Source organism: Cyprinodon variegatus, unplaced genomic scaffold, assembly GCF_000732505.1.
Source record: "Cyprinodon variegatus isolate N-32 unplaced genomic scaffold, C_variegatus-1.0 Scaffold778, whole genome shotgun sequence".
Lineage (NCBI taxonomy): Eukaryota > Metazoa > Chordata > Actinopteri > Cyprinodontiformes > Cyprinodontidae > Cyprinodon > Cyprinodon variegatus.
Genome location: NW_015151231.1, coordinates 291,044 through 303,981, shown reverse-complemented (window position 1 = coordinate 303,981; position 12,938 = coordinate 291,044). Strand labels below are relative to the sequence as shown.

Genomic DNA, 12,938 nt, shown 5'->3' with positions numbered 1-12,938 from the left:
AACTGAAAAATGTTGCATAGTGTGCCTTTAAAATGTGACTCTAAAGGGCGAATTATATACTTCTGCAACCGCACACATCAAATGTCGCTTGCCTCTGTTCGCGAACCAGTTTTGCTGGTATGCTTCTGCTACATTGTCTGAAATTTCTAGGGACGCAGTTTCCCGCCAAAGCGCTAGGGCTATTCGCCGGCGAGAGTGTTTATTTTCCAAAACATGTCTGAGGCAAGTGGGTGTACTTCAAACCTCCTCGATCAACCTTTCTTTGTGGTTATCCATTGTTGTTAATACTCCTAAGTTTTTAAAAATGGCGCGCCCCGGCACCGAATCGAGAATGACGACCACACAGACAGCCAGAAAGGCATACCAAGGACCAATCACAGCTGCTTTTTGTCTGCGCACTTCCGCTTGAGGTCTGCATGGGTTTGCACCCGTCCGATGTGTAGTCAGGATTTTTTGAGGTGCACGACAGCGGTTGCAGAACCTCTGAGTAGGGGCATGATCGCGCACAGAAACAGATTTGATGGTTGCAGAGGCTTTGCGTCAGAATTATGAATTGGCCTTAAAAAGTCCCTCACTGCAAAACATTCATTACAACCCTAGTCGATCACTGTTTTGTAGTCTACGCTAACTTGATAACTCTGTTTCCTTATTACTACATCCAAATCTAAAGTCAACGTGTGAAGACATATTGCTTTACATCACATGGTTAATCTGCAAATCCAATTAGCATTTTCTTTTTCTCAACTTTTTAAAAGTTTGCTCAATAATCACATTCATTTCCATGGAAACATGGCTATATTTGTGTGATATGTTGTTGTTTTTTTCACTTACACACCAGTAGTTTATTCTGTTTGCATACTAAGCTTTTATAGTTTGTTCCTGCATCTTGCTTGTATATTATTAGATATTTTTTGCATTTTATGATTGTTTTTTCACTTTATTAGCAACAAATAAAACCGTTCATGTATTTGCATGTGTCAGCGGGTAAACAAGGAGGTACTAGGCTAAGCCAGTTAGCACCTCACAACAGAGTTATTAAAATGATGAAGAAAAGACCAAGATCCAGTGGAATTAGAAGGTGATAAGTATTAGATTCCAAGAGATATACCACTTAAATAGCAATAATAATACATTATGAACACAGGAGTTCACTAGTGTAGTTCACTGTGGAGGTAATGGCAGGGAGAGGTGGGTGCCTGGGGGGAGCTCTTTAGACCCTCCCAACCCCCTTATAACCCCCCCCCACCACCACCAGCAGTGTTGATGATTATTGATTGATATTTTGGGTTTGTTGTTTATCTGATCCTAAGTCAGATCAAATAACAGCATTAATGCCTGCTCTATGGACTCTTGTGTCAATCAAAGTGACCCTGGATCTGTACTGCAGTTTTTTTTTAGAAAAATGCATACTCATAAAACTCTTTTATGTGCAATTTAGTTGGTCATATGACAGGCTGCGTGTTGCCCCAGCTTGCTGAAGGAGCACTATCAATAAATGATGACAAAATGTGACAAAATGAACTGCTTGTTGAGTCAAAAGAAAAAAAGGCAAAAAAAAAAAAAAAAAGGCGAGTTCCTGTCCCTCTCTTCCAGCCCTGGAGAGCCTTTTTCATTACCTGAACAGGACTACAGGGAAAACAACNAAAATGTGACAAAATGAACTGCTTGTTGAGTCAAAAAAAAAAAAGAAAAAAAAAAAAAAAAAAAAAGTGGCCGCCGAGGCAGACTGGCAGCCCTGGAGAGCCTTGTTCATTACCTGAACAGGACTACAGGGAAAACAACCCATTTCAGAGCAGCCATGGAGCCAAACAGAGAGGAGAGCCATGTGTTTGTGTGCACAAGAACTGGTGCAAACATCATAACCCAGGCTGAAGGTAGCAGTAATACCTGGATGCTGACCTGACCCAGAATTGGCTGATTATAAGTTGCAGCTACTCCTCTTATTATTCACACTGCAAAAAATATGATGGACGTTTACTCTAACAAGCATCTCCAGGGTCATCATGAGGAACAGAGAGCAGAGGGACTTTTATCTGTGCTGAAACACCAACGCATTTAAAGTAGCTAAATGCAATAAACAATCCTTTAGATGACATTGTTACTCACTGCAGCCAGTCCATCTCTACATGTTGAAACATCTACTGGTTCCAGTCAGACTCTTCTACTGTATGATTTGTGCAGATTTAAAAAGTACAGCTCTGGTTTGGTTAAAGGTGCAGTCACAAAAATAAAAGAACCATAGCGAATGATCACTATGTGCCATTATTGGATAAACTGTTTTATGTTTTTGAACAATATGTGTTAGATGTATTATTATGTAAACTAAACTAATTAAACAAGGATATAGTTTTATTCAAAATAAAACACAGAAATACTGTTTTATGTATACAACATTAAAAACTGGATAATTAACACTAATAACTGCACAGAAGATGGGGATCTAAGAAAGTTTGAGGATAATGCTTAGTTAAATGTTTTCCAGTCTTAAAAATATATATTTTTTGGCTTATATTTGGCTTCTTGTTTGATAGCTGCCAAATCATTAAAACGCTTGAAATTAATATGCTGCATATTCACATGATAAGGATCTAGCAAGATGAATCTCACTCTATTTAGTCATTATTGTCTGTAATCAGTAAGTACTTCATAATATTGTCAAAATTCATTGGATCACCCAATATAAACTCATAAACCTCCCTTCCTCCCCCACAGACGGAAGTCTTCATCACACCGGTGGCTTAGGGAATCTAGAGTTATCGGCTTACTGGTACAGATCTAGGCTGCTGGCCTCTTCCAAACAACCCCCCTTCAAAGTAAAATTGTGGCTGCAACCCCTTTGGGTTCTATCTTGAAGCAATTTGTCAAAGCGCAGCACTTATTAGAGCACTCTGGAAAACTGAAATAATGCAAGCTCTCTCTTTTTCATCCCCCTAAGTTCTTGAGTTTTCAATGTAAGGCTTTTGTGGAGGCTTTAGAGAAAATGCATTTCCTTCTTCTGTCTCTCTATTTGCGGTATGGACTCCCAGTGACAAAGTCAGAGAAGCATTCCTTTGCCTGAACCTATTTTCTCACAGACCTGCATGCATTCATGGGAAATATTTCTTAAGTCTAAGATGCAGATGTAAAGCAACTATTCATTTTATATTAAAATGAATCTGAGTATGACACAAATCCTATAAGTTCTGCAGCAGCTAAAGATTTGCTTTTCTGGTTTTCAGTCAAGTGCTATGGATTTTATATACACTGCAGAATCTCTCAATGTTATTCAGAATGATACAAATGGCAGTTCAGCTTTTGGAAAAGACATCCAAAGACTTGCAGACTGAGTTTTATTATTCTTTTAAAGGTATTTTCAGCTTGACATTCTTGTTACTCTGTCTTGTTATTTTGGGGGTATATATATATATATATATATATATATATATATATATATATATATATATATATATATATATATNATATATATATATATATATATATATATATATATATATATATATATATATATATATATATATATATATATATATATATATACACTCATATATATGTATAAAAGTTACTTAAGTAACTTTTTTAATGAGTGCAATGCTTGTGAAAAGAATCTATAGTCATAAAACCATTTATTACAGACAGCTATTGCAGGTACAGGTTGATAGATAACACTGGCAGGGTGTGATCACATGTTCAGGTTCTTTTATTTCTCACTCTTCTTCTACCACATATTTTCATTTGTTTTAGGTTTAAACACTGTTCAATTTTGCTTACATTTATGTTAATGGGATATTCCGTCTGCCAAGGAGGCTTGGCTCTCGGTAGTGTTTGTTGGTTAGCAAGTTTATGGACAGATTAGTGTTTAATTTTTAACACAGGTTCATTCATTTTGTTTTAAGACAGTATCAGATAAGCAAAGTTTGAATATGTTATTTTTTACATTCTAGGTGAAGCTATAATTTAGACGAAAACGGGCTGTTTAGATACTCATTAAGCTGTCGAATACATGTCCAAAAGCTTTGTTTTGTGTATCTAAGGAGTGTCCATGCCTTTCTGCAGAGGAAAGCTGTGCAGTTAACTTAAGTATTTAGCTGCTGCAAGCTCCATGCTGATTAATCTTTCGTTTGAATTTACTTTTTTAGACGTCCGTTTTTTCCACCAGACATCCTGGTGGTCTACAGTAAATAACAATGATAACACAGGCTTGGGGAAAGATACCCTGCTCCATCATGGCTGTTCTGGAATGCCTTTGAGAGCCTAAAGGCTCTTCAACACCATATAAGAAGGTCATTTTAGTGAAGTGTGATGATGATGCCTTTCAGCACCTGATAAAACTGACTACAGTATCCAGAGGACGGTATAGCTCAAGATGCAATCCATTTGGTTTTTTGTCTGGACATTTTCTCACAGTAAGACAGTGTGATTATTCCAAGTGGCTGCATACCACCACGTCTCATCCTGTCTTTGTGGAGAGAGATGATCCCAACAGTAGCTCGACCCTTCCCAGAGCAGGATGGTAAGATAAGGATGAGCAATAGCGTCAGATAAGGAGAGCTTTTTATGGAGTTTTTCCTTGTTTTTAAAAAGGATGAAACAGCATTTAGATTAAGTCAATAAGAATGTAGCAGGATATGAAGAAGACTGCTAGGGTTTCCCTCACTTCAGTGTTTATCTTGTTTGGGTAATTAGTCCCTCATTCAGCTGATAAAAGACCAAAGCTGCATGCACTGACATAAATTCCTACCTTTGAACCTGCTTACTGATAAAGAGAATGTAAACACCACTCATTCTGTCTCACCAGCAGCTTTTTATAAATGGACACACCTGAATGCCTGGCAGTCAAAATAAAGGCATTACATCTGTAACATCTGTCTTGTAGCAGGAAGGGAAAAGTTGACATAGTATCTGGAATGTTAGTTTGGCTTCAGTGTTAATAGGACACCTGTTTCTCAATGTCTGCTGCTCATTTCTCGACTTCTGTCTTCTGTCAGTTCTTTTGTCTATTTTTCTCCCAAATCACTTATACATTTTTTTAAGCCTTTGTCTTCATTTCTGTTGAAGATTTAAAAAATTCCTCCTTATCTGTCCATCAAGGGTAAAATTTGACATGTTGCGGTTTGATTTGAGGAAACTTGAGAAATCCTTTTGTAATTTTTACAGCAAAGATAAACTCTTATTTCTGCATCGCAGATCTCGAGGCATCTGTTCACTAAATGCTCAGTCAGACATGTTGTCCTGCTCTTTGAAAATTAATAATGCTGGCAGTATTTAAGGCAAGTCAAGGCAAGTTTATTTATACAGCATATTTCGGTGGCATGACATTTTAAAGTGCTATAGATGAGAACAAAATAATCAAAATGACACATTAAAATAAGAGGACTATATAATTAAAGCGATATAATGACTGCAGGTTTTAGCAATTATTTTGTTTTTGTGATATTTTTGTAGCTATTTTTTTTTTACAGTGAAGTCCAAAGTTACCTTTAAGTTTTATTTATTATTATTTTTTGGGAGCAACTAACTGTATCCAACTTATAGCTATTTGGCTCACCCTCAGTAAAAATGACAATTGACAAGAATGATCAGGAAAAATGCTGAAACTATCATTTCATATGACTATAAATTTGAAAGATTTGAAAGGACGAGGCAGCGCAAGATTATCTACCCCAAGGTAAAGCCAGTTTATTATTGTCGGATGGGGAGTTTGAGGGTGTGGAAAAATAAAGAGCCCCTGCCCCAAAATTGGCACCTTAGAGCTACTATGGTTCAAAGAGACAATGATTAAACAACTTCTCTTTATTTCTAAAGTTTAGTTTGTGAGGCAAGGTAAGGTTTTTTCACCTTAAGAGTAGGCTATATCTAAGAGTAAGACTGGTACTACTGGTAAGAATGCTGATGTTGATATCATAATCTCCCCTTTTATTTCTGCCAGTGGTTTTCATTTGATTGAATTAACATGATTTGATGTTGCCACATGCCATTTGATTCAAAACACTTATGTTTTATTGACAGCACTGTTACCAATTTCCTTTAAATATCAGGCACAAATGTCATTAAAGTGCTGTAAAAGTGTTGTCAATTCCTGTGAAAAATAATCACACTATATAATTGGATACTGCTAACAGTCAGGGTTCTGCCCTTTCTTTAGGTTTATGTTTAGTTTCTCGGTAATTCTGTGTCTTTGTACTGTAGTTGTTTTCTGGCAGTGTTGTGTTTTTGTGTTGCTCCTTGTTGCCCCCTTGTGCCAGTTTCCTTTCCCATTGGCTCCCTTCTAGTCACTTCTATTCACACCTGCTCCATATCAGCTGATTACCCCAGTCTTTGTTCTGTCTCCCATATAAACTATGCAGTTCTGCAGTACTGGTTTCTTGTTGCTTCTTTGCTTTGCTCCCTGCGTGTTTCTCCTTGGCACCTCTTGGTTTTTGGTTTCTTTATTTTCTTCCTTGGTTTTTGCCTCTGTTGCCTTTGGAAACTTAATTAAATCTGCAAGAATTCATTTCTGCATTTGGGTCTTCAAAAAACCTCCACACAACCTCACACAGAGATTGGCTGTATATAAATTCCAATAATGTGTTATTTTATATTAGAACCAACCATTAATTGTATTTTAAGGTTACAACATAATATTTAATTCCATTCAAATTACATGTGGTACATGGCAATTAAATTGCCAGTAAATTGCTTTATTTTCATAATAGAATATTTTATTGTAGTGTGTTTTTACAGTTTACCTTTGCTAATCAGATTAAGTGCTGTGATTGCTGATAATCCAAAATTAATCAACACTACATTGGATTATCTTCTACTATTGTGTAGAACAAATTTAAGTGCTGCAAAAACAAAACTTTTTTATTATGATTTAATACAGTGAAATATATTAAAGTTGATCTGACATCAACATATCTATATTTTAAACATCCTCAAACAGGAAAATGAAGGCGTAGATATAAGACAGACTGCAAAAAACTATTGCAGCCAATTATTGTGCAGTAACATACTACTGTTATCTATAGTAACACAGTCAATCATGTGAAGCATATGTAAACTTACCATATTTTAGAACTACATTTGCTAATGAAATACAGTGTACATTGCACTGTCTTTTGCGACAGGCTCAGAGCCATTCAAAGCCCATTATACTTCTGGGAAGTACAGAAGCAAGAGGTCCTCCCCCACTGTTCCTCTTCTTGTGTACCTTCCTGCTTCTTGGATCGATTCACTCGGTCGTTTCGGTCCCAGAGGTTGGGATGATCCCAATGAAGCATCTGAAGCCACATAATCAGGGAAAGGACACTAATGAAATGCATCGTTTACAAGAGACAGTTGAACCCATCTTGTTGTGGAGAAAAGGTAGGATAGGATCATAACAACATCCTCTGTCCTTAGAGCCTCACATTTACTGAGGATAAACACCCCAAAACCCTTAATAGAGAGAAAAAAGGGATTATCCCTCACCAAAAACAGGCAGAAGTGCAATAAATAATGTATAAAGACAAAACAGTTAATAAGACAGAATCTGGACACATACAAATGCTAGTATGGGCTGATGAAACTGAAGCAGAAAGTGGCATTACAATGCAAAACAAATTGCAGGGAGTGGGTTAAAAATAACACCACATTCATAAAGAAAACTCTTAATAAATTTTTTTTTCCCACTTCCACCTTCTACAGACCTTTGGATGCATTCCAGCGTGCTTGTCACCTCTGCTTGGTACACCAGGTTGAAAATGTAGTAGCATGCGAAATATGCTGCCAATCCAGCCGCAACATTCTGCTGCGGACCCACAAACGCTAACCTCTCAATGTTCAGCCTCCAATTTGTTGCCTTGAAAATATCAACTCAAAAGAAAAGGTATAATGTTATGTGACATAAATACCGTCAGCTTAAATCCCACCCTCTACCACGACTGGAACATTGCTAGAAGGACTGTTTCTGGGTCCTACCTCCAGCTGCTGCCTTGTCTCTTTTGCTCTATCAAAGCTCTGATCATCCGCTGTGCTCCTTCCATCTCCCGCAGATAGCCTAGAGGCTAGCCTCGGTCAGCCATAGTCTATCCCAACCTTGCCCTGTATCTCCAGCGGATTATAGGAAATTGTTCGTCATATCTGCCCTTATGTTTTGGTAGAAGTTTTCTTAGTATTTATTAATCATTATGGCCAAGTTACTGTGATTATTTTTGACCCACAATGCATTGAAATATACAGTTAAGTCTTGTAAAATGATGAAACAAGTACATACTGTATTTTTTACTGTAGAACTTACAGAAATTGTTTAGAGTGAGTTTAATAAGTTGACTCTATTTACACTTCTGCATAAGCCTGAGCTGTTGAATTTGCTGTGTCCTTGCTAGGAATCCAACCAATTACAGAAGAAGAGAATGCTTCAGAGAAGTAGTGAGATGAGTTGTGAGATATCAAGGTAGCATTATACCAGCACCTTGATGATGACAGAAAGTATGCACTTTCTCCTTAACTCGCTTACGGACATATAGAAATCATCTGTATATATTTCAGCTTGTGTGGACTGTATAACTGACTCTGTGCAGTTAAATTCATCATAAATCAAAAATTGTGTTTTTGAGCTTTTATTTTAAAACCATTGAAGTAGGTTGTTGTCCAAATTCAGCCCACCCCCCAAAAAGAAACAGTTTGGGTGATTTTAAACAAAAGCCTTCATTTGATATGATCTTTATTAGCCATAATAGCTGCATGCTGCTTACTTACCACTTTAACCAAAAAGTATTTTTGGTGTGTTTTGTGATCAAATTTTCATTGTAATGGCCAGAGTGACTTCTAAATGTATACACTTGCAGTTTATTTACTCTAGTTTTATCTCAACCTTAATATATGCATATGAAGCAATGGGGAGGTTCCATTGCATCATCCATATGGGAAACTAAGAAGAATGCAAGATAATGAAAAAAGAAGATTCTCTTTAACCTATACCATGAAACAATTTTCTGCTTCTTTACACCACATACACATTGATTTTTATTATGGGAAATCCCTGGTATGGCGAGAAATATAGAAACTCAGGTCGTTCATTTCAACAGATGGTTAGAAATTATGGTAATCACATTAATGACATGGGTCCTTAGCTTTCCTGTTGTTTGATTTGGATCAAACACTAACAAGCAAAACACTGGAATGCTGTAACATTAGATAACTTACATGATAGCATGCTGTAAAACCTTAATGAGATATTTTTGGAGCACATTCTTGTGAACACAAAATATTACATTAAATATTCAGCAAACAGCACTCAGTGTAAGACATCTCTTAAATCTGCATGAGACACAAATCTCCAAAGGTATGCTGGAAATATGCTAGATAGTTTAATGGAGTTGGTACATATTGCTTGGAGAGTCTGCATTTAAATTTTTGATCAACATTAAACCAGAAGATTACTTTGTTTACTGCTACAGAAAACAAAACAAAACAGAAGTGTTGAATTGGATGTTAAGTATAAATAATGCAACAGATATTCTTCAAGAAAACATGTCAGCAGCATCTATTTTTTTTTATAAAATTGTCATGGGATTAAAGCTAAATTATCATCTCTTTAATGTCCTTGCATAGTGGATTTTTAGCTACCATGTCTTATTCTGTGCACAATGTGTAACTATTTTCCTTTTTTGATTTTATGGATTAAAAATTGACACTCGTTGTTATGACCACACATTCTTCAGTCTCTCTCTCCAGAGACGAGCCAGACTTAATGCTCCAGCTTCCAAGATTTATTCATAATCCCCTTTGGGTCACTTTAGCCGTTACACAGCAGAGGATGCAACTAACAGGCTATGCGGTGACTAAGTTGGGCTGGCTTTGACCAAAGATTAAGCAATTTTGGTAATGGACTCAATTACTTTCTGCATTCTCTTCAAAAGAATACCAAGGATGATTATGACAGAGTTCTTCAAAGCATGCTGTCTATTACTAGTTCAGCTAATGTCAGTTTTAATAATTGTAGGGAGTCTTTTATAGTAAAGTCTCAAGAGAGGATTTAAGTCTTAAAATATAGTAAAAAAGAAAATGCCCTACCTGTTGGTAGAACAACTCTTTGACCTCAGAATGTATTCGTGGACATAAATCTATGACTGACAGTACTTCTACTGTTCCTGACACTTCCTACCTCTTCAGGTAGATTCACACGCTTGCTTAATTCAGCTCATGACATCCACAATTGTCCCTAGGATGATGATTGACTGGTTCCTGCATTGCAACGCTTTTTTAAAAGCCTCACACGAATCGACCGTGTCATTGCCAATCTTGTCTTCTTCTTGTACTGCACTTTTTTTTAAATGAATTAATGGTTTTAAGTGTGTAGATTTTGGATTTCCCATATTATGCAAAATTCACTTTAAGTACATTTTGTAACAGTTATTTGGGTCCTTATGCCTGTGTATGAGGTTCACAAATAAAATATGCCTTTCCTCTCTTTTTTTGCCTTTCTATACCTCTTAGCTAACATGTGCACAAAACGCTCTGTTTGAAAATCATGCCCTTCATGATGTCATAAGGGAAAATAAACTGTCAACAACGGTCTGTACCAGCCCATTTGTTGAGCTACGGTCTTCATCTAATGTAGTTTCAAACGCTCATAGGCTATCTTTACAAGCTCTGACTCGTTTGCATCGTTGGGGGTGTGGCCTTCGGGAGAATGGAGGCGTGGAAAGCCAAAACATCTCATTCAGAGGAGATTTTATGTACAGGATGTCTGCCTAATCTGAGAGTTTTTCTGCACTAACGACAAAACCATGCTTGGGGCTTTTTACTTTAAAATGTACTACAATATGGGAGCTTTAAGATATAAGTTATTAACATTATTTTTTTTTCTTTTTTCAGGGAACTCATGCCCAAGTCGTCAGAGGGGCAGTTGACCATGGAGAAGACCCCTAGTTACTTTGTTACGAGGGAAGTCCCCTCTAGGATCTATTCCATGTCTAAAGATACTAAACTGATCGTTGTAGTTCGGAATCCTGTCACCCGTGCCATCTCAGACTACACCCAGACCCGCTCCAAAAAGCCAGACATTCCCTCTTTTGAGAGCCTTACTTTTAAGAACATGTCAGCGGGTCTGATCGACACCACTTGGAGCGCTGTTCAGATCGGCATGTATGCCAGACACCTAGAGCGATGGCTCCAGTTCTTTCCCATGGAACAGCTACTGTTTGTTAGTGGAGAGCGTCTTATTACTGACCCTGCGGGTGAGATGGCTCGTGTCCAGGACTTCCTTGGACTCCAGAGGGTGGTTACAGAGAAGTATTTCCACTTTAACCCAGCAAAAGGATTCCCCTGCCTTAAAAGACCAGAGATTAACACCAAACCACACTGCCTGGGGAAAACCAAAGGCCGAACCCATCCAAATATTGATCCGGAAGTTGTGCAAACTTTAAGGGATTTCTATAAACCCTTTAATAGAAAATTTTACAAGATGACTGGTCATGACTTTGGCTGGGATTAAAAGAGATATGATATTTTAATGCTGGTTCTTGTCTTTTTTATCAATCATTCAGGACATATTGTGATACAGTGTATGTACAGTATTTAGTTGTCTGTAAAAAGTTCAGAAGTCTATTTTATTATAATTTATTGTTAAGATATTAAGTCACAAAGCTGCCTGATCAGGTTTGTCATGGTTTTAGGTCCCTATTGGTATATTCCTTTTCATAAAGCACTGGTATTTTAAGGTATTTCTCTCCTAAAGGTCTTCTGCCTTTTGTTCCACCCTAATCAGATTGAGATTCAAGTCCCCAACAAACTGGTAATATCCCCTTAACATTTTCCTGACCCTTAGAGAACTGTGGACCCACTTAGTCAGGTCGATAGAGGCCTCAGCTGATCCCGTGCAACTCGCCAGGTGGATCAATACAGCAATAGCTCCTCATCACGTCAAAAGGCCTGAGTGATGGCATCCCCTTGATCTCCAGAGAGTCTCAATAAAGCATTTATCCCTCAGTGGGCCAATGTTTATGGTTGAGCCTTAAGCCAAACTAGAGTTAATATAAAATTATTTCTGACAGCTGTCGTTTTTTGACTCTATTATTTTTTTTCCAACTGTTAATCCACGCAACACCATGTAGGTTATTATCATCAATTTGTCAGGAAATTTCTCTGCAGTTTTCAATATGCCCAAACACCGCTATTTTTATGACAAAAGCCATACAGCTCAGTTACATTTATTGATGTTGTATTAATTCCTCTGTGCTTTTTTTTTTTTTTTTTCAGCGTTATAATTATACACTTTTTCCAATGACAATAAGCACCCTTTCTGAACCTTCAGGAACACCTGATGAAAATTAAAATAAGCCCAACCACTTTGTGAAATGTCTCCATTAACTTTGTTTTGATTACCAATGTTTTTTCTTCCTTATTTGACATGCCTTTGTGAACATTTTTGGCAACAGCCAGTATTAACTATTCATGATCTGCAACTATGTACCAGAGGCACTATTTTTTTCTGTATGGACTGATTTACAACACAAAAATTTAAATAAAGCAGTGTCAAATTAGATGCGAATGCAAATACACATTAATGTGGTTTTTATGATGTAGTAAATAAATCAGTTTTTCCAGATTATTTTGTCATTTTTTATGTGATATTGTTTTAGAATGGTGCCTTTGTTAAACTTGCTGTGTTACTAATGGTCTATACACTAATCACCTGTTTGCTTTACAGGATCCCTGCAGGGAACAGCAGACTGCTGTGTCTAATTTACCATCTTGCACAGTATTGTGCTAATTAGCAAAGTGCTATTAACTCCTTCTTAGCTATTTGAACCTCCTACTGCTTGCCACTGAAAGGATATTGTTACCATGAACCCCGCAAACGTTAAATCATTAGTTTTCCAACCTGATGAGGACCAAGCTATTACAAAAAGCTTTGTGCCTCTTTATGACACTTAATTTTGTTAAAGTTTTGTTAACATTGTGTTTTAGCCACA

At 37.1% G+C, this 12,938-nt stretch overlaps 1 protein-coding gene across 1 annotated transcript in view; it reads left to right on the top strand.

The window, feature by feature from the left end:
* The window catches only part of LOC107098445 (heparan sulfate glucosamine 3-O-sulfotransferase 3B1-like), an 18,394-nt gene extending 5,858 nt beyond the window's left edge, over nt 1-12,536 (top strand). Inside the window, exon 2 of the mRNA XM_015396148.1 lies at nt 10,840-12,536. Coding sequence (XP_015251634.1) covers nt 10,840-11,458 — 619 coding nt within the window. The 3' untranslated portion in view covers nt 11,459-12,536. The remainder of the gene's footprint in view (nt 1-10,839) is intronic.
* Nucleotides 12,537-12,938: the final 402 nt, after the last annotated feature.